Source organism: Triturus cristatus, chromosome 1_2 (genome assembly GCF_964204655.1).
Source record: "Triturus cristatus chromosome 1_2, aTriCri1.1, whole genome shotgun sequence".
NCBI classification, from domain to species: Eukaryota; Metazoa; Chordata; class Amphibia; order Caudata; family Salamandridae; genus Triturus; species Triturus cristatus.
This window is the reverse complement of record NC_140580.1, coordinates 817,861,220-817,884,212: the sequence shown is the minus strand read 5'-3', so window position 1 is coordinate 817,884,212 and position 22,993 is coordinate 817,861,220. Positions and strand designations below refer to the sequence as shown.

General features: G+C 47.5%; 1 protein-coding gene across 1 annotated transcript in view; it reads left to right on the top strand.

Moving 5' to 3' along the window:
* Positions 1 to 22,993, top strand: part of NPHP4 (nephrocystin 4) — a 969,441-nt gene that overhangs the window by 793,771 nt on the left and 152,677 nt on the right. Inside the window, exon 23 of the mRNA XM_085608868.1 lies at positions 21,339 to 21,422. Coding sequence (XP_085464994.1) covers positions 21,339 to 21,422 — 84 coding nt within the window. The remainder of the gene's footprint in view (positions 1 to 21,338; positions 21,423 to 22,993) is intronic.

The window sequence follows — 22,993 nt, the reverse complement described above, 5'->3', positions numbered from 1 at the left end:
CGCCAATTGTAGGCGAGATTCTGCATTTAGGCCGATACACGGCGGAACTTGTGGGCACTGCTGTAATCTGACTAGTATGGCTATCCTACTGTTTAAGGAACACATGATAATGAACATGTATATTCATGTATGTTACTATTGGTTTCATATTTGCTATTGTGGTAACATCTATAGCATTGAGGCAAACAAGCTGTCCGAACACTGATGAATGTTATACTATGTCAAAATGTCAGCAACTAACACGTTGTTTACACCGTTACAAGATGGCCGCCGTAGAAACAGTATTTTACTGGGGCATCTATGCCCGTCATCTATTTTTGCTTTGTTTAGGTACGGCGGAAGTGACGTTAATGAATTAGTCTTTTAAAAATGTCCGCGCGCTGCGTTTTCAATTAGACACTGAAGAAGGAATTTCCGAAACGCGTCTGTTTGCTGTTTGGTCTATCTGCTGATTAAAGACTAACTGATACGAAGCTCCCCGTGAGTGCTGAACTTTGTTGCAAGGACTTTGTTGGAAGCGTGTGTATATATATATATATATATATATATATATATATATATATATATTCTGCTCCAAAGGTTGTCCACCAGGTGAGCAGCACTCGATCAGCAGCTTTGTTTATGATAGGCATGGACGAGGATCCGCTTGTAGAAGCCGCTCCGTAGTGGAATTGCCTGACGCGTTTCGAAGCTCCATATGCTTCTCTTCAGAGGCTTTAACGGAGACGGTGTGTGCAAGCGCTGAACCTACTTCGCCATTTTCATATTGCACTCCCACCAATGGGAAGCTCGAATGAGACTGTGCATTGTGGGAAATATGGTCTGGATAGCACACAAATCTTGTCCTGTATGGACCCTGCAAGTGGACTCGTCCTCAATCCTGTTTGCCGCTGCTGGCCCACATTACTGACATGATGGTTACCATGTCAGGTGGCCCCCGTAACATTACGAGGTGGTGCAAGCTCCGCGGCAGGACGGCCGCGTGTTACATTCTGCTCCAAAGGTTGTCCACCAGGTGAGCAGCACTCGATCAGCAGCTTTGTTTATGATAGGCATGGACGAGGATCCGCTTGTAGAAGCCGCTCCGTAGTGGAATTGCCTGACGCGTTTCGAAGCTCCATATGCTTCTCTTCAGAGGCTTTAACGGAGACGGTGTGTGCAAGCGCTGAACCTACTTCGCCATTTTCATATTGCACTCCCACCAATGGGAAGCTCGAATGAGACTGTGCATTGTGGGAAATATGGTCTGGATAGCACACAAATCTTGTCCTGTATGGACCCTGCAAGTGGACTCGTCCTCAATCCTGTTTGCCGCTGCTGGCCCACATTACTGACATGATGGTTACCATGTCAGGTGGCCCCCGTAACATTACGAGGTGGTGCAAGCTCCGCGGCAGGATGGCCGCGTGTTACATTCTGCTCCAAAGGTTGTCCACCAGGTGAGCAGCACTCGATCAGCAGCTTTGTTTATGATAGGCATGGACGAGGATCCGCTTGTAGAAGCCGCTCCGTAGTGGAATTGCCTGACGCGTTTCGAAGCTCCATATGCTTCTCTTCAGAGGCTTTAACGGAGACGGTGTGTGCAAGCGCTGAACCTACTTCGCCATTTTCATATTGCACTCCCACCAATGGGAAGCTCGAATGAGACTGTGCATTGTGGGAAATATGGTCTGGATAGCACACAAATCTTGTCTTGTATGGACCCTGCAAGTGGACTCGTCCTCAATCCTGTTTGCCGCTGCTGGCCCACATTACTGACATGATGGTTACCATGTCAGGTGGCCCCCGTAACATTACGAGGTGGTGCAAGCTCCGCGGCAGGACGGCCGCGTGTTACATTCTGCTCCAAAGGTTGTCCACCAGGTGAGCAGCACTCGATCAGCAGCTTTGTTTATGATAGGCATGGACGAGGATCCGCTTGTAGAAGCCGCTCCGTAGTGGAATTGCCTGACGCGTTTCGAAGCTCCATATGCTTCTCTTCAGAGGCTTTAACGGAGACGGTGTGTGCAAGCGCTGAACCTACTTCGCCATTTTCATATTGCACTCCCACCAATGGGAAGCTCGAATGAGACTGTGCATTGTGGGAAATATGGTCTGGATAGCACACAAATCTTGTCCTGTATGGACCCTGCAAGTGGACTCGTCCTCAATCCTGTTTGCCGCTGCTGGCCCACATTACTGACATGATGGTTACCATGTCAGGTGGCCCCCGTAACATTACGAGGTGGTGCAAGCTCCGCGGCAGGACGGCCGCGTGTTACATTCTGCTCCAAAGGTTGTCCACCAGGTGAGCAGCACTCGATCAGCAGCTTTGTTTATGATAGGCATGGACGAGGATCCGCTTGTAGAAGCCGCTCCGTAGTGGAATTGCCTGACGCGTTTCGAAGCTCCATATGCTTCTCTTCAGAGGCTTTAACGGAGACGGTGTGTGCAAGCGCTGAACCTACTTCGCCATTTTCATATTGCACTCCCACCAATGGGAGCTCGAATGAGACTGTGCATTGTGGGAAATATGGTCTGGATAGCACACAAATCTTGTCCTGTATGGACCCTGCAAGTGGACTCGTCCTCAATCCTGTTTGCCGCTGCTGGCCCACATTACTGACATGATGGTTACCATGTCAGGTGGCCCCCGTAACATTACGAGGTGGTGCAAGCTCCGCGGCAGGACGGCCGCGTGTTACATTCTGCTCCAAAGGTTGTCCACCAGGTGAGCAGCACTCGATCAGCAGCTTTGTTTATGATAGGCATGGACGAGGATCCGCTTGTAGAAGCCGCTCCGTAGTGGAATTGCCTGACGCGTTTCGAAGCTCCATATGCTTCTCTTCAGAGGCTTTAACGGAGACGGTGTGTGCAAGCGCTGAACCTACTTCGCCATTTTCATATTGCACTCCCACCAATGGGAAGCTCGAATGAGACTGTGCATTGTGGGAAATATGGTCTGGATAGCACACAAATCTTGTCCTGTATGGACCCTGCAAGTGGACTCGTCCTCAATCCTGTTTGCCGCTGCTGGCCCACATTACTGACATGATGGTTACCATGTCAGGTGGCCCCCGTAACATTACGAGGTGGTGCAAGCTCCGCGGCAGGACGGCCGCGTGTTACATTCTGCTCCAAAGGTTGTCCACCAGGTGAGCAGCACTCGATCAGCAGCTTTGTTTATGATAGGCATGGACGAGGATCCGCTTGTAGAAGCCGCTCCGTAGTGGAATTGCCTGACGCGTTTCGAAGCTCCATATGCTTCTCTTCAGAGGCTTTAACGGAGACGGTGTGTGCAAGCGCTGAACCTACTTCGCCATTTTCATATTGCACTCCCACCAATGGGAAGCTCGAATGAGACTGTGCATTGTGGGAAATATGGTCTGGATAGCACACAAATCTTGTCCTGTATGGACCCTGCAAGTGGACTCGTCCTCAATCCTGTTTGCCGCTGCTGGCCCACATTACTGATATGATGGTTACCATGTCAGGTGGCCCCCGTAACATTACGAGGTGGTGCAAGCTCCGCGGCAGGACGGCCGCGTGTTACATTCTGCTCCAAAGGTTGTCCACCAGGTGGGCAGCACTCGATCAGCAGCTTTGTTTATGATAGGCATGGACGAGGATCCGCTTGTAGAAGCCGCTCCGTAGTGGAATTGCCTGACGCGTTTCGAAGCTCCATATGCTTCTCTTCAGAGGCTTTAACGGAGACGGTGTGTGCAAGCGCTGAACCTACTTCGCCATTTTCATATTGCACTCCCACCAATGGGAAGCTCGAATGAGACTGTGCATTGTGGGAAATATGGTCTGGATAGCACACAAATCTTGTCCTGTATGGACCCTGCAAGTGGACTCGTCCTCAATCCTGTTTGCCGCTGCTGGCCCACATTACTGACATGATGGTTACCATGTCAGGTGGCCCCCGTAACATTACGAGGTGGTGCAAGCTCCGCGGCAGGACGGCCGCGTGTTACATTCTGCTCCAAAGGTTGTCCACCAGGTGAGCAGCACTCGATCAGCAGCTTTGTTTATGATAGGCATGGACGAGGATCCGCTTGTAGAAGCCGCTCCGTAGTGGAATTGCCTGACGCGTTTCGAAGCTCCATATGCTTCTCTTCAGAGGCTTTAACGGAGACGGTGTGTGCAAGCGCTGAACCTACTTCGCCATTTTCATATTGCACTCCCACCAATGGGAAGCTCGAATGAGACTGTGCATTGTGGGAAATATGGTCTGGATAGCACACAAATCTTGTCCTGTATGGACCCTGCAAGTGGACTCGTCCTCAATCCTGTTTGCCGCTGCTGGCCCACATTACTGACATGATGGTTACCATGTCAGGTGGCCCCCGTAACATTACGAGGTGGTGCAAGCTCCGCGGCAGGACGGCCGCGTGTTACATTCTGCTCCAAAGGTTGTCCACCAGGTGAGCAGCACTCGATCAGCAGCTTTGTTTATGATAGGCATGGACGAGGATCCGCTTGTAGAAGCCGCTCCGTAGTGGAATTGCCTGACGCGTTTCGAAGCTCCATATGCTTCTCTTCAGAGGCTTTAACGGAGACGGTGTGTGCAAGCGCTGAACCTACTTCGCCATTTTCATATTGCACTCCCACCAATGGGAAGCTCGAATGAGACTGTGCATTGTGGGAAATATGGTCTGGATAGCACACAAATCTTGTCCTGTATGGACCCTGCAAGTGGACTCGTCCTCAATCCTGTTTGCCGCTGCTGGCCCACATTACTGACATGATGGTTACCATGTCAGGTGGCCCCCGTAACATTACGAGGTGGTGCAAGCTCCGCGGCAGGACGGCCGCGTGTTACATTCTGCTCCAAAGGTTGTCCACCAGGTGAGCAGCACTCGATCAGCAGCTTTGTTTATGATAGGCATGGACGAGGATCCGCTTGTAGAAGCCGCTCCGTAGTGGAATTGCCTGACGCGTTTCGAAGCTCCATATGCTTCTCTTCAGAGGCTTTAACGGAGACGGTGTGTGCAAGCGCTGAACCTACTTCGCCATTTTCATATTGCACTCCCACCAATGGGAAGCTCGAATGAGACTGTGCATTGTGGGAAATATGGTCTGGATAGCACACAAATCTTGTCCTGTATGGACCCTGCAAGTGGACTCGTCCTCAATCCTGTTTGCCGCTGCTGGCCCACATTACTGACATGATGGTTACCATGTCAGGTGGCCCCCGTAACATTACGAGGTGGTGCAAGCTCCGCGGCAGGACGGCCGCGTGTTACATTCTGCTCCAAAGGTTGTCCACCAGGTGAGCAGCACTCGATCAGCAGCTTTGTTTATGATAGGCATGGACGAGGATCCGCTTGTAGAAGCCGCTCCGTAGTGGAATTGCCTGACGCGTTTCGAAGCTCCATATGCTTCTCTTCAGAGGCTTTAACGGAGACGGTGTGTGCAAGCGCTGAACCTACTTCGCCATTTTCATATTGCACTCCCACCAATGGGAAGCTCGAATGAGACTGTGCATTGTGGGAAATATGGTCTGGATAGCACACAAATCTTGTCCTGTATGGACCCTGCAAGTGGACTCGTCCTCAATCCTGTTTGCCGCTGCTGGCCCACATTACTGACATGATGGTTACCATGTCAGGTGGCCCCCGTAACATTACGAGGTGGTGCAAGCTCCGCGGCAGGACGGCCGCGTGTTACATTCTGCTCCAAAGGTTGTCCACCAGGTGAGCAGCACTCGATCAGCAGCTTTGTTTATGATAGGCATGGACGAGGATCCGCTTGTAGAAGCCGCTCCGTAGTGGAATTGCCTGACGCGTTTCGAAGCTCCATATGCTTCTCTTCAGAGGCTTTAACGGAGACGGTGTGTGCAAGCGCTGAACCTACTTCGCCATTTTCATATTGCACTCCCACCAATGGGAAGCTCGAATGAGACTGTGCATTGTGGGAAATATGGTCTGGATAGCACACAAATCTTGTCCTGTCTCATTCGAGCTTCCCATTGGTGGGAGTGCAATATGAAAATGGCGAAGTAGGTTCAGCGCTTGCACACACCGTCTCCGTTAAAGCCTCTGAAGAGAAGCATATGGAGCTTCGAAACGCGTCAGGCAATTCCACTACGGAGCGGCTTCTACAAGCGGATCCTCGTCCATGCCTATCATAAACAAAGCTGCTGATCGAGTGCTGCTCACCTGGTGGACAACCTTTGGAGCAGAATATATATATATATATATATATATATTGTCCAACAAATTGCCCAAGCATTTTAGGGGCGCACTCACGGCAAGACATCACCAGCCGGTTCCTCCCTCACAGGTATCACCATCGGCTTCTTTACTTGGGAAATGACCACGCAAAGCTTCTTTAGTAAAAATCTTTATAGGACCTGACGCGTTTCAAAGCCTTTGCTTCTTCTTCAGAGGTCGCCATTCAAACAGTCACAGGATACTCTGTGCAGACTCCGCCTTTAGTAGGACGCGCTTAATGCGCGCTCTGCATTCTGGGATATGTAGTTAACAGAGCGTATTTCACCTTAAGTAGGTCCTGCGAGACTGTTCCTTTTAAGGTTAATTTTCTCTCCCTTAGTGGGCTGCCAAGAAGTTTTCATGGTCTTGTTATGTCCCGAATCGCCGTACCGCATAACAGTTCGGAATGGTTCCGATCAGCGGTCTCCTCTTTCCTGGATGTTGCTGCCCCCCACGGCAGGACTGCCGAGTTATTATTGTCCAACAAATTGCCCAAGCATTTTAGGGGCGCACTCACGGCAAGACATCACCAGCCGGTTCCTCCCTCACAGGTATCACCATCGGCTTCTTTACTTGGGAAATGACCACGCAAAGCTTCTTTAGTAAAAATCTTTATAGGACCTGACGCGTTTCAAAGCCTTTGCTTCTTCTTCAGAGGTCGCCATTCAAACAGTCACAGGATACTCTGTGCAGACTCCGCCTTTAGTAGGACGTGCTTAATGCGCGCTCTGCATTCTGGGATATGTAGTTAACAGAGCGTATTTCACCTTAAGTAGGTCCTGCGAGACTGTTCCTTTTAAGGTTAATTTTCTCTCCCTTAGTGGGCTGCCAAGAAGTTTTCATGGTCTTGTTATGTCCCGAATCGCCGTACCGCATAACAGTTCGGAATGGTTCCGATCAGCGGTCTCCTCTTTCCTGGATGTTGCTGCCCCCCACGGCAGGACTGCCGAGGTATTATTGTCCAACAAATTGCCCAAACATTTTAGGGGCGCACTCACGGCAAGACATCACCAGCCGGTTCCTCCCTCACAGGTATCACCATCGGCTTCTTTACTTGGGAAATGACCACGCAAAGCTTCTTTAGTAAAAATCTTTATAGGACCTGACGCGTTTCAAAGCCTTTGCTTCTTCTTCAGAGGTCGCCATTCAAACAGTCACAGGATACTCTGTGCAGACTCCGCCTTTAGTAGGACACGCTTAATGCGCGCTCTGCATTCTGGGATATGTAGTTAACAGAGCGTATTTCACCTTAAGTAGGTCCTGCGAGACTGTTCCTTTTAAGGTTAATTTTCTCTCCCTTAGTGGGCTGCCAAGAAGTTTTCATGGTCTTGTTATGTCCCGAATCGCCGTACCGCATAACAGTTCGGAATGGTTCCGATCAGCGGACTCCTCTTTCCTGGATGTTGCTGCCCCCCACGGCAGGACTGCCCAGTTATTATTGTCCAACAAATTGCCCAAGCAATATATATATATTCACTGAAAAAACCATAGGTTTCAGGGGCGTTATAGTTAGCTGGACATTTCCCTCGTACAAAACTCTAGAAATTCCCCCGTTATAGTTAGTTCAGCTAACTATAACTCGCGCCCCCGCAATGCACTGCTGATGACGTCACATATTACATCACTCATGACATGGTCAGTGACATCACTGATGACATCTGAAATGACATCACTGATGACATCACTGATGACATCATCCATGTGATAAATTAGTGCATCTTCTCACACCCTTTGTCCATTCTCAAAACCATAGATACTCCAATAACTACATACCCACTCATTGACTCTTAGATCTACACACACATCCACTCAGTCACCTGTACAGTCACTCATACTTACAGTCACTCAATACAGGACTATCATATGCATTTATACACCTACATAGACACTCACACACCACCAATCATCCATAGAGGTACTCTCACACCTAGTCAGTCATGCAAATAATTAATCACACTCCCATTTACTCACCTATGCAGTTATACACACACAAGTTCACTTACTCATAAAAATAGTACCACATTCTTACGCTCTTATACAATCACTGATACAAGCACACACTCATCCATACAGCCACTCTAACAATCACACACTCTCACATATACCCACTTATATACTCTTACACACATACATACTGCCTTTCACATATGTAGTTACTCACACATGTACCACTGAGATATACATTCAATCACTAACACATCCATACATCCACTCACCCAACCATACACTCCATCACAGATGCACTCTTAAAACCATGCACCCATAGAATCACCCACTCACACATGTATGCACAGAGTCACACACCCCACCCACACAAACACTCAGGCACCCAAACAGATACTCAGACAACCAATAATAACCCATAGAAACTCTCATATAGCTATTCACAAAACCATGCAGCCGCTTATACACCAACAGACAGATACAGACATTCACACAGTTTAGTCACTAGTCTGGAGTAAGATACGTTTAATGACTCACTTATAGAGTCAGTCACGCACCTACTAAATCATCCATTCACACACTTATACACCCACTCATTCTTCCATAGGTTTTTCCCTATATATATATTAAACATATTTAAAATTTACAGAAACACACACTCACTGGATGACGTCATCAGTGATGTCATTTCAGATGTCATCAGTGATGTCATCAGTGATGTCACTGACCATGTCATGAGTGATGTAATATGTGACGTCATCAGCAGTGCATTGCGGGGGCGCGACTTATAGTTAGCTGAACTAACTATAACGGGGGAATTTCTAGGGTTTTGTACGAGGGAAATGTCCAGCTAACTATAACGCCCCTGAAACCTATGGTTTTTTCAGTGAATTTCTAAGGTTTTTTAAATGCCAATTCCTAACTTTAACCTCCCTGAAACCTATGTTTTTTTCAGTGAATTTCAAAGGCTAATTCCTAACTATATCAGGCCTGAAACCTATGGTTTTTTCAGTGAATTTCAAAGGTTTTGTAAATTACAATTTTGAATGTATTAATTGTTATACTGATTTTTTTGATACTGATTTACTATATTTTTTAAACTATTTATTTTTAGATATATTTTTTTTAATTACATTATAATTACATTATACATTACAATACAAAATATACTTTCTCATAATGAATTACTTTAGTTTAAATACTTGGCAAATAGGCAACAGACTTTTAAGTACAGTAGTTACAGTTGTTGCAATGGGCAACACAATTTCAAACACAAAGCAACATTGAGCTTAATGTGAATTTCTAGTGAAATGCAATTAGTTGGACATCTCCTGTAAACAGTTGAGTAAAAGCGCTTTGGTTAAAGTAGTTATTGTTAAGGAATATTATTGTATTTTAAAAGTTGACACTTAGACATTTTTTCACATAGAATCGCCAATGTTATCCTATGGCAGAAAATTCACTTAGCAGGTAAGTAGTGTTATCATTACTTTTTCTTACTCAGTGGTGGATCCTGGATCCAGCACTGGCCAACCTCCTGTAAACAGTTGAAAGAATGTGTTTAAGTCATACAGACGATTTTTTAGGAATATTTTTAGTTTGTGAAAATAGACACTTAGAAACTTTTCTGGTGAAAACCACACAATGGATTCCTATGGAAGGAAATACAAGTTACTGGGAAGTACGCTTAGAATTACTTTTCAGGGTCTGTGCTGGGCTAAAAGATGCAGCACTGGGTCCTCTTCTGATTACAGGTGAGTAAATCGGAATTCGTAGTTTGGCTGATTTTAGAGGAATATTTCTACGTTTCAAAAATGGACACAGAAAATTTTCTGGTGAAAACTACACAATGGATTCCTATAGAAGGAAATACAAGTTACTGGTAAGTACGCTTAGAATTACTTTTCAGGGTCAGTGCCGGGCTAAAAGATACAGCCCTGGGTTCTCTCCTGATAACAGGTGAGTAAATCGGAATTCGTAGTTCGGCTGATTTTAGAGGAATATTTGTACGTTTCAAAAATGGACACTTTGAAAATTTTCTGGTGAAAACCACACAATGGATTCCTATGGAAGGAAATGCAAGTCACTGGTAAGTTCGCTTAGAATTACTTTTCAGGGTCAGTGCTGGGCTAAAAGATGCAGCACTGGGTTCTCTCCTGATTACAGGTGAGTAAATCGGAATTCGTAGTTCGGCTGATTTTAGAGGAATATTTGTACGTTTCAAAAATGGACACTTAGAAAATTTTCTGGTGAAAACCACACAATGGATTCCTATGGAAGGAAATACAAGTTACTGGTAAGTACGCTTAGAATTACTTTTCAGGGTCAGTGCTGGGCTAAAAGATGCAGCACTGGGTTCTCTCCTGATTACAGGTGAGTAAATCGGAATTCGTAGTTCGGCTGATTTTAGAGGAATATTTGTACAATGGTAAAGGAAGGGGGCGGGGCCTGAGGTGACGTGTGCAAACACGCCCTGTGGCGCGTTTTAAGTTGGGTAATTAATTCCTCTTCAATCCTGCGGTCCCCTGGGGGCCAACTAGCCCACCAGGTACCTCCAGTATGCGTCACGGAGCTGCGTTGCAGAGCGGTGTTCAGAGCCCCCCCCCCTTTTTACAACACTCTGCGACGCAGCTCCGTGTCGCTTACTGGAGGTACCTGGTGGGCTAGTTGACCCCTAGGGGACCTCTCGATTGAAGAGGAATGAATTCCCCAACTTAAAACGCGCCACAGGGCGTGTTTGCACAGTATCACCTCAGGCCCCACCCCCTACCTTCACTACTGTGCAAACGCGCCCCGTGGCGCATTTTAACTTGGGGGATTAAGTCCCCTTGAATCCTGAGGTCCCCTAGCGGCCAACTAGGCCACCAGGTACCTCCAGTAAGCGCCACGGAGCTGCGTTGCAGAGAGGTGTAAAAAGGGGTGTGGCCTCATTACACCCCCTGGCGCATACTGGAGGTTCCTGGTGGGCTAGTTGGCCCCCAGGTACCCCCAGTATTCAAGGGGAATTAGTTCCCCCTCTGCAAACGCGCCAGGGGGCGCGTTTGCCGAGTGGTGTAAGGAGGGGGCGTGGCCTCTGGCCCGATCTTTTCTGCCGGCATTGCGTTTCCACATGGGGAGCAGCTAACATGCTGCTCCCCATGTGGAAAAGCAATCAGCTTTGCGTCATTGAAGCGAGAGCAGGTTTCCCTGCTCTCGCTTCAATGAAGCAAAGCAGTTTGCAATGACAGGGTGGGAGCCGTGAAGCTCCCGCCCTGTCATTACAAACAGCCGTGTCCCGGGGGTGGGCACCCCGGGACACTGCAGGAGCTGGCCCTGGGGGGTGGCAGTCCCCAGGGCCATCATTGGCTCCAGGAGGGGGGCCGCGTGGCCCCCCTCCCACACGGACAAGTTGCCCCGGGGGTGGCGGTCCCCGGGGCTGGGGGGGCCTGAGAGCCCCCCCATCGCAAATACTTTCAAGCCCAGGGGGGTGGCAGTCCCTGGGGCTGGGGGGGCTGTGATCCCCCCCACACATTTTCTATAAGCCCCGGGGGGTGGTGGTCCCCGGGGCTGGGGGATGCCGTGAGCCCCCCCATATAGTATCTCTGAGCCCCGGGGGGTGGCGGTCCCCGGGGCAGTGTGGGGGGGATTGGGACCCCCCACACTTTTTTATTCCTGCCCCTGGGATTTGGCCTCCCCGGGGGCCAATTACCAAAGAAGCGCGGGAGCCCCGTGCTTCTTTTTTTTCAATTTTAGGCCGAAATTCGCGCTGGGTGCCCGAATCTCGCCGATTTTAAAAAAAATCCTTGTGGGACCCCCTGAGCAGACCTAGGGGGTCAGGGTGTTTCTACCCTGCCCCCTTGTTGCGTTTTGCGTCTTTGTTTTTGTGCTTTCTTGTGCCTCGGTTCGCTGCCAACACTTCCTGATTCAGAGTGTTGGCAGCCAATTAGCATTCAGCTCGTGCTCGGGAGGGTTCGGGGAGGGTGCGGGGAGGATCCGCGGATCCTCCCCGGCCATAGATATCACTAACTTTTAACTCTAATTTTCTCAGGAACTACTGAACGGATTTACACCATTTAAGCAAAAGGCACGAGTCTGAACTGAGGACTACCTCCTTGCCAAATTTGGTGTAATTCCGTTCAGCAGTTCGGGCTGTAGCTGCGACAACAGGTCCTACGGGAAATTGCATGTGGAAAACGTGTTTTGGGACCCCCCTTTTTTCTCGGCCCCCGCTTGACGAATCACCACGAAACTTTCAGGGTAGGAGCGGAGCGGAGTTGGCCAAAAGTTTGGAAAAGTTCGCGAAGATTCATCAACCGGCGCCAAAGATATTCCCAATAGAATGGAAAATAGGTCCTAACTATAACTATCTACTGGCGACCGCCAGTAGATTTTATATATATATAATATATATATATATATATATCCTAATGTGGTTGGTCGGCACACCCAGGATTCACTCCTCTGTACAGGTAGGTAAAGGATAATCCTCCTCAGCCAACGCGTTTTTCAGTGGATAATATTTTATTAATTTTAATAAAAAAGGATTTGTGATAACTCCGGAGAGTCACTGGAGACATGATTTAAATATTGTATATGGGCAGTATTAGTGTATTCACTTGAAGGTTTAACTCAGTTGAGAGTTGAGCCCCTTTTTTTGTCATCTGGTCTGTGCATAATCCAAGGGAATATTTGTTTCTTACTTGTTAAGAGTACCCTACTCCCTTGGCCAAAACTAGGGGTCTCTCTCCCTTTTTACACAACCACTCACACACCCATACAACAACCCACACACCCACAGAACCACTTTCATACCCATTCATATATCCATACAGCTAGTCACATGTCGACTCACTCACCCTTACAGTCATTCACACAGACACACACTCTCCAACACAGCCACTGACTCACCCATACAGTGACTCACATACCCACTAATACATCCATACAGCCACTCCTACACCCATACAGGTACTCAGACACCCACTCATACATGGATACGGCCAGTCACACAGCCACTCACACAGCCACTCAGAAAATCTAGGTTAGAAATAGTTTTACTAATTAGTAGTACAGAAAGAATAGTAATGGAATTTATGCTGTAGGTTAGTCTATATTTTAAGTCTCTCAAACGGTTACGAAACACTTACTCTCACTGGATGATGTCATCAGTGATGTCACTAACCATGTCATGAGTGATGTAATATGTCAGGTCATAAGCAGTGCATTGTGGTGGTGTAAGTTATAGTTAGCTCATGTAACTATAACTGCTGAATTTCACTGGTTGTTTACATATGAAATCTGAGCCTAACTATAACGCCCCTGCAGCCTTCATTTTTGTTCAGTGGATTTCTAAGGCTTTATTAATTCTATTTCCTAACTATGACTTTGTATGAGTGAATATGTGGAGGGGGGTGTGTGTGTGTGTGTGTGAGATGAGTGAGTGGTTGTGTGAATGGCTGTATGATTGAGTGATTGGCTAGGTGAGTGCCTGTATGGGTGAGTGGGTATGTGAGTGCCTCTATGGATGAGTGAGTGGGTGTTTGATTATCTGTATTGGTGAGTGGAGTGGATGTATGAGTGGCTGTGGGGGTGACAGAGTGGGGGTTGGTTAATTGATTGGTTGTATGAGTGGCTGTATTGCAGAGTGAGTATCTATAGGAGTAGCTGTATGGAAGAGTGAGTACATGTGTGAGTGTTTGTCTCGATGTGCGAGTGGGAGTCCGAATGGCTGTATGAGTGAGTGACTGGGTGTGTAAGTTGCGGTATGAGTGAGTGGCTGTTTGAGTGTTTGGTTAAGTGAGTTGGTGTGTGAGTGGCTGTATTGGAGAGTGTGTCTGTGAATGGCTGGATAGATAAGTGAGAAGATGTGTGAGTGCTTGTATGGATGTGTGAATGGGTATATAACTGGTTGTGTGGGTAAGTGAGTGTGTTAGTGCTTGTGTGGGCGAGTGAGTGGCTGTGTTGAAAGGCTGGATGGGTGAGTGGGTGTGAGAGTGGCTATGTGGGTGAGTGTGTGGCTGAATGGGTGAGTGCACTCTGTTTGTTAAATGGTGTAAATCCATTCAGTAGTTCCTGAGAAAATTGAAGATTTCTCAGATATACAACTGTGGCCACGGTGGATCCGTGAACCCTCCCAATCTCGTGCCTGAGATATGATTGGCTACAAAAACTTCAAACCAGGAAGTGTTGGCAGCCATCTTGTGACTCGGTTGAACCGAGTCACAAGAAAAAACATTAAAAAACAAGAAAAGGGGGCAGGGTAGAAACATCCTGGGCCACATCGCTGCCGGACCACCTCACCCCTTTTATTATGAATTCTAACAACTTTTCACTGCTTGGGGATCTACAAGTATGGGCCTACAACCTTCAGGCCGGCCGCTAGCAAGCAGTGGGACCATAAAACACAGTTATAAAACACAAGCGGCAAGTGGTAAAGGTCCCAGAAGTCGAAGGAAGCGTTTGCGGCCACACCGTCCAGACCCCCCAAATGGCGGTTCCATTTTTTAATGAAAAACTACAAACAAACCCACAAGGCAGCAGAAGTCTAAGCAGCATTATGTGCTCCCCTCGGGAGGGCCCCACCGATCCACAGGAATAGGGGGGGGGACGGGCCGGGACAGAAACAAAGTGGGCATGACGACACAGAATCAAGGTAACAAGCGGACTAGGGAGACTGGGCCGCTGCCAAGTCGGGCGTCAGTGGCGGGGTACAAATCCCGCCACGATAGGAGTTCCAGGGGCCCCACACCTTCACCCATTTCCCAGGCTTACCTCTCGCCACATACACTACCTTCTCCCGAAACATACACCAATCCATGTTGTCCTTCCATACCGAAACCGTTGGTGACCTCTGGGAGCCCCACAATTGTGCTATGTCACGTTTGGCCACCATATATCCCAGTGTCACCCACCACGTTTGCGGCACCGTGTAATCAGTCGGTTCCCACACATTCAACAGACATCTCCTAGCCTCGGGAAACAGCGTCACATGCGTGACCGCTTGCAACACCGCATGCACACCACGCCAGAACCGCGCCACCTCCGGGCATTCCCACAAAGTGTGGAAGAAGGTCCCTGACAAACCACACCCACGCTTACACATCCCATCCACGGCATATCCCATACGCATCAGACCCGGCCCCGTAACGTATACCCTGTGGAGTATTTTGAGCTGGATGAAACGAAGGCGGGCCGGTATGGCCACCTCTTTCGGGGAGGCCACCGCAGATACCCAGTCCTCGTCATCCAGCTCCAATCCATCGGCATCCCATGCCTCACGAAGGCCAGTCAGCAGTCCCGAGCGATCGTTGATGAGCTTTTTATAAATCAACGAGATAGTGCCATCCGGTACATGCCCGTCTAGCACTCTATCTTCCAGAGGGGAGCACTCCGGGATGGACGCCACATCCGGGAATACAGAACACAGCGCATGACGAACCTGTATATACCGGAAGTACTCCCTGTCCTGCAACTGGAATTCCGTCTGCAGCACATCAAACGTTTTAAATCCCCCCCTCGTCCAGAGATCGCCCACCCTGCTGATGCCAATCGTGTCCCACTTATCAAAGCCTTTCGTGGTCCACAAGCAGCCCAATCGCTCAGATGCATACAAGGGCGTCGCCCGGGTCAACCGATCCTTCCACCCCATCGCCAAGTTTGCCGCGTGCCACACCCGTACCGCGACCCGTGTAGGACCCGTCAAACGTGCGTCGAGCGATCTAGAGTAGAGCGCACGATTGTAGTCGCCACCCGGCAACAACAATTTGTCCATCTCAAAAGCCGGGTTAAGGGCGGGCCCATAAAGCCCGTGGTTTATCGCAGCCAGCTGGGAGGCCCAGTAATACCGTTTGATGTCTGGGAGGGCGACCCCCCCATCATACCACGGGAGCGTCAGCTTCGCTAGGGCGATACGCGGCCTCCCACCCCAAAACAGTTGGCGCTGCAGACCCTCCACCTCCCGAAAGTAGCGAGCCGGAACGACGTCCATCGTGTTTTGTAGAGCGTATAAAAAACGTGGCAACGACATCATCTTAAACAGCGCCGCACGGCCGAGCGGCGAGAGCGGCAAGCGCCTCCAACGCGCCACATCCTCCTTCAGGCGCTGGAGGGGGGGAAGTAGGTTCTGTTTATATCGGGCCGCAGAGTCCAGGGTAATAAAGATACCCAGATACTTAAATCCCTGCGGAGCAACCTGGATAGGACAACCCCGCGGAAGGATAGGAGCCTCCCCTGAGAGGACATATACACAGGATTTAGCCCAGTTGATGACTAGGCCGGAGTTGCGGCCAAATGAACACAATACATCCACTAACACAATCAACGATTCACGCGGGGAAGCAAGGTACAAAAGAATATCGTCCGCGTAAAGGGAGACGCGATCCTCATACTCAGGAGTCCATCGGAGACCACGAATCGAAGGGTGCCACCGCAGCCACTCCGCCAGGGGCTCCAAGGCGAGCGCAAAGAGGAGCGGCGACAGCGGGCAGCCCTGCCGCGTGCCCCTGCCCAATTCAAAAGGAGCCGATACTCTACCATTCACCACCACCCGCGCCAGCGGTCCGGAATACAACAATTTCACCCAGCCAATGAATCCCGGGCCAAACCCAAACTTCGCCAGCGTCGCCCAGATATACGGCCACTCGAGCGTGTCGAACGCCATAGTGGCGTCCAAGGACGCCAAAATGGCTGGCTCACGTATGAACGGGACCCTCGCGAGCACCCCATGCAGACGCCGCAGGTTAAGCGCGGTGTTGCGATGAGGGATAAAGCCGGACTGGTCCTGATGGATCAGATCGCACACCACGCTCACCAGCCGATTAGCCAGCACCTTGGCCAGAATTTTCGGCTCCGCATTCAACAACGAAATGGGCCTGTAAGACGTGACCCGATCCCGCGGCCTCCCCTCCTTGTGAATGACCACAATAGTGGCAAGACACTGGTCCAGCGGGAGGGTACCCGCCGAACGGGCCGCAAGGAACATATCACGGAGATGCGGAGCCAGTGTATCCGGCCGCAATTTGTACAATTCGATGGGAAGGCCATTAGGACCCATGGCCTTGCCAGAGGCGACCGAACGTATGGCGAGGGCAATCTCCTCAGATGTCGGAGCCGCGTCCATCAACAATTTATCCTCCTCCGAAAGGGAAGGCAGCGCAATATCTTTAAGCAGGGCGTGGGAATCCTCTTCCAAGCGGGAAGATACCGGGGAGTACACCCCGCGAAAATACTCCGCGAAGCAATCAACAATTTCCTCCGGCTCAGTGACACACACACCATCCAGTCTCTCAACCGACGGGACAACTCGACTCGCTCTCTCCTTTTTATCCAGCCACGCAATCAGTTTACCAGCCTTATCACCCACATCATACAGTCGCCCCTGTTGCTCTCTACTCAGGCCCCTGGCCGCCTCTGTAACTAGAGCCTTGTAGTCCACTTGTTTGAGTCTGAGAGCATGCAGTTTGTCATCTGTGACACCACAGTCCAGATCACCCTCCAACTCAGTTATCTCAGATTCAATACGGGTCACCTCCTCCCGCTCGCGCCTCCTGGAATGGGAAATGAGGGATAGGGCCTCCCCCCGGATTACCGTCTTGAACGCCTCCCACAGAGAAACAGCAGACGACACTGATCCCACATTATCTCCAAAATATTGCTCAAGGGCTTTAACCAAATCTGCGCGGATTGTGGGGTTACGCAGGTGCTTGGGGATCTTAATCTACATCTGGACAATCTCTCCAACTCCATTTGTAGCAACTTCATTTCTGATCTTGCTGCGATGAACATCAACCTCTGTAATTCGGGATCCACACACAAAGCAGGCTAACTTCTCGACCCCATTTTCTCCAGCCTCCCCGAAGTTCACTGCGCCCCTGCAATGCCCATCCATTGGTCCGATCACTTCTTATCGAGGTTTAACATCTCGATCCCTTTCACCTCTACTTCCCTGTTCCCTTCCCTCAAGACATCTAAAAGAGAGTGGAAAAAACTTGACTTGAACGCTCTTAACCATGATCTTCGCTCGACCGCTCCCCTATCTGTTTCCAATGTGGAGTTATTCTCCAAAAATGTACATAGTTGGCTATCTTGTGCTATTGATTCCTGTCTTCCCCTGACAAAGAAAAAACTTACCAACCACCGCCCTCCGGCCCCATGGTTTGATGACACTTTAAAAGCTGAAATATCTAGATGCAAAGCACTTGAACGTAAATGGAGGAGAGACTATGCGCCTGATCTTAAAATTGCTTATATTAAATCTAAAAAATTCTACCATAACCTCTGTAAATCCAGTAAGGCTTGCTTTGTTTCTAATGCCATTACAGCTGCTGCCAATTGCTCTAAGACACTTTTTGGCCTAGTTAAAAAGCTTGCTGGATTGGAGACCTTAGCAATTCGCCCCCCTCTAAACAGATGCCAGTATGAAGATCTTGCTCACTTCTTTATGCGTAAGATAGAGAAGATTCATCTTGAGATCACCAACACTCACTTAAATAGTCCTCATTTAAGTAACCCCATACAGCTATTACCATCAACCACTACTCAAAGGGCTCCCCCCTGCTTGGTTGATCTGTCTCTTGATGAACTCTCCACAGTTCAGGTCATCACGGCCCCTCTTCTTGACTCCTGGCCACTTCTCAACATGGATGCGTTAACGATCATATTTAACAAAGTAAAGTCCGGTTCTCCCAATGACCCTTTACCTCCCTCTATACTTAAACAACTTGATCCCCCCCACATGCACGTTATCTTAAATGTTTTAAACTCTAACCTACGCAAATCTGCAGTTCCAGCTCAATGGAAACACGCCATGGTGACCCCTCTTCTGAAAAAGCCCACTGCCGATCCCACCGTTCTCTCCAACTACCGTCCAATCTCCCTTCTACCAGTTTTCTCTAAAATTCTGGAGAGCCATGTTCACTTCCATTTCTCCCAGTTTGTTGAATCGAACAAAATTCTCCACCCTTCCCAATCCGGGTTTAGAACCAATTTTTCTACAGAAACTACATTGCTAGGAGTCACAGAGAGGCTCCGCCACCATCTTGATGGTGGGGAGACTGCTTTGCTCATTTTACTTGATCTCAGCGCGGCGTTCGACACTATTTCTCACCCTACACTAATCAAAACTCTGAGATCCTTGGGTATCTGCGGCTCTGCCCTGGATTGGATTATATCCTTTCTGGATGGCCGTACTTTTCAGATCTTTTCTGCTACTGATAGCTCTAACATCCACCCATCACCGCAAGGGGTACCCCAGGGTTCCATACTCAGTCCACTGCTTTTCAACCTCTACGTTAGGCCTTTAGCGGACATCGCTGAACAAGCTGGCCTTACTCTCTTTTCCTATGCAGACGATTCTCAGATCATCTTTTCTCTCTCTCACACAGACCCCAACTCTACATCTGGCTTACAACTGGGCCTCAGGAGTATCGCTACTTGGATGAACCAACACCATCTGAAACTTAACGGTGACAAAACCGAGGTCCTAATCCTGGGAAAACAAAAGGACCTCTGGGGCCCACTACATTGGCCTATCGAGATGGGTGCCCTCCCGCAGCCGTCGAGCCATGTTCGTAACCTTGGCGTCTATATTGATGATTCTCTATCCTGGCATCACCAAGCCGTCAGGGTTACGGCCATATGTTTTACCCTCCTAAAATGCCTTTGTAAAATCATTTGGATGCTACCTTTAGCCACCCAAAAACAGTGGTCCATGCCCTTATGACCTCACGTCTGGACTACGGTAATGTCCTTTTGTTAGGCGCTAACAAGGTTGTGACCCGTAGACTGCAGCTGGTGCAGAACTCTGCAGCTATACTACTATGCAGAGTTCCCAGAGCTACTCATATCTCTGGCTATCTCCATGATCTTCACTGGCTCAGAGTGGAAAACCGCATAAAGTTCAAAGCTCTGAGCTTTATGTTTAAGATCAAATGGGGCTCAGCACCACCCTATCTGCAGTCTCTCGTCTGCCCCTATGTCCCGAATCGCCAGCTTCGCTCCTTAACTCTTTACGGTCCAACGTTTCAAACTTGCCAGGATGGGTGGAAGGTCCTTTTCTTATCTTGGCCCCACCCTCTGGACAACTCTTCCTCCTCCTTTCCGCAAAGAAACTAACTACATTAGTTTTTGCAGATCCATTAAGACCTGGCTGTTCAACCAGTAACTTCCACTCTTGCCTCTACTACTTTGTACTCAGTCCATTCAGGCGCCGGGAAACCCTTCTTGGGTAGCTGTCGCGTCATACAAATGCATACAAATGCAATAATAAATAAATAAAATAAATAAATCCTGACCCCCTAGGCCTGTTCAGGAGGTTCCATAGGGACACCCAGGGCCAAAAAAAAAGCATTTAAAGAAACACATTCGCCCAATTCGCTGTGGATCCGCAAATCTGGCAGAAAATAAAAAAAATTAAAAACCTGTGGTGTTGGCCACAGGGCCTGCACCTGTTCTGCGCATAGGCAGCTAACCCCTTCCCTGCACAGCCTCTGGCCATGTGTTGTGCGGTTTGGCCTCAGGGCCACTTTTTAAACTTAATTTCCCAAACACTACTGAATGGATATACACTAAATCACAAAAAGCTTTCTTTCTGGGTAAAGTTCTAGCTTTCTGCTAAATTTGGTGTAATTCTGTTCAGCCATTTTGGTTGTTGCACTATTCAAAATTCCTTATGCAAATTGCATTTCGGACCCCCTTTTTTCTTGAGCCCCGCTTGATGGATCACCCTGAAACTTTCCAGATAGGGTGGATGAACTTTTTGATCCGACGGTTTTGTGAAGATTCATAAAACGGCTCTTAAGTTATCAGCAAGACAGCAAATGCCCTTCCTAAAATCATTGTGTGCATGCTTCTTTACATTATACATTGATACATATTAAACACATTGTATTACAATAATGGAGATCGTTTTAAATGGATAGAATGAACCTCGTAATTCTGCATTTAACGTAATGATACTGATGTGTTTTAAAGGTTGTAAAAAATCAAACATAATGCAGTTGGCAAAAATGAGCACAACAGAGCGGCTGTAAGGACTCAGTATTGTGTTAGAATTCAGGGAAAATAACATGGTTATTTAAAGTTATGGTCTGGTTTACCAGTCAATCATCGTGGTAAATGTGTGCTCTTAAGAAGATGATTTTTGCACATAGTATTAACATTGTGCAACTGTCAGTTATAAACTTTAATCTGTACTGTTCCCATTTTTGCATTTTTTATCAGTGTCCGTCTACTTTGGGATTTGAAAAGGGAAAGAACGCCGAATCACAATGGAAAACAAGTGCAATGCTTTCTAGACACATTAAGGTATGTATTGCAAGACTGAAGCAAGGAATTGTCCTTCAAAGATTGCAGGAGAACTCGGACTGTACAACAAGGAAGGCCTTTGTAACATTGTCTAGTTGTACAAAAAACATCACTTAGACCTTCCTTGTTGAGGATGAATTTATATTAATTTATTCAGTTTCTTGTATGAAAGCAAGATTTCAGATGCAAGTAATACTTCTGTAAATCAAACATGTTGTTTAATTTCATTTGTAAAATGCAAATTTATTACCAATCCGAGTGTTTGTGCAGAACTATAATAAAATAAAAATAAAAATTAGATATTAGAAGCAAAAACAAATGTTTTATCAATAGGCAAAAAATAGTTATTAGATGACTTGAAATTGTACTTGACAAAAATGTTCAAATCAGTTTGAATTTTAACTTGGAGGGGGTTCTGCAGTATTAAGTAGCAATGAACAAATCCTTTTGTCTGAATGAACAGCATGCTTCTGATGGATACTTCTACCTTCAGATTCCTCATCTGTAGAATATTCTCAGGTGTCAGACTGGATCTGGAAAACTTCAAAGCACTCAAGTTGACGGTAGAGGGCGCCACTCTCTGTTCACGCCAGAAGTCACCTCAAGCAGTGTCACTCAGGCCATAAAGCACCCACCCTGGCGCAACAACATCAGTTCCCTTTTTCCATGACTGCGACGCAGATCTCTCCTCCCCAAAAAACAGGGTTCAAACGTTGTAGGGATTGCCGGGAACAGATGTCCATTTCGGACCACCATCCAGTTAGTCTTTTGTTCCTGGGGTCAGATCATGACTGCCAGTCCTGATCTGCTTTCCTCCGCATACACCATAAGGCTTTAAAAGAGCAGGAAGCTAAGGTCTTCATGGTCAGGGCAAGAGAAGAACATTTAGGTAAAGAACTATAACAAGTGGATAAATATACAAAATAATATATATACAATGTAAATCATGAATGTAACCACTAAAGTGCTAATCATATAGACAAAAACTTTGTATACGCTTATGATTAGAAAAATACTTTTATTTCTTCATTTGATATTCTTTTTGTGTAATATTCAATCTGAGTTTGATATAGCGTATAGCTCTTAAATATATAACAATATTTACAAGTCAGCAAGCAAAATACAATAAGGTTAATTCAGTAACAAAGGGAAAAATGGGTGAAAAAGAATACAAAAAATATATATTGATATCGTAGAAACAGATAACAGAAAAGCTAAATTGACATATGAATAATAAAAATAATGCGGTAGATGGGAACTACGCGCGTTTCGGCATAACTGCCTTCATCAGGAAAACCATCTATTGTGCTGACACTGAAAAAAATATATAAACAACATATAAGGGAGTGGTTACATTCTAATGATTTATATACATATGCACCATATTTTTAAACAATTTACATGCAATGCTCACAGGAAAGAATAAAACTGAAAAGTTTGAAACAGGACAAAAAAGATACAAAAATGACTTATACAGCATTCGAATAGACACCTTAAATTAATAATTCCTATTTGATAATGGATGAAAAAAGAGATTGCATGATCCACCGAGGACAAAGCGTACCTCAACT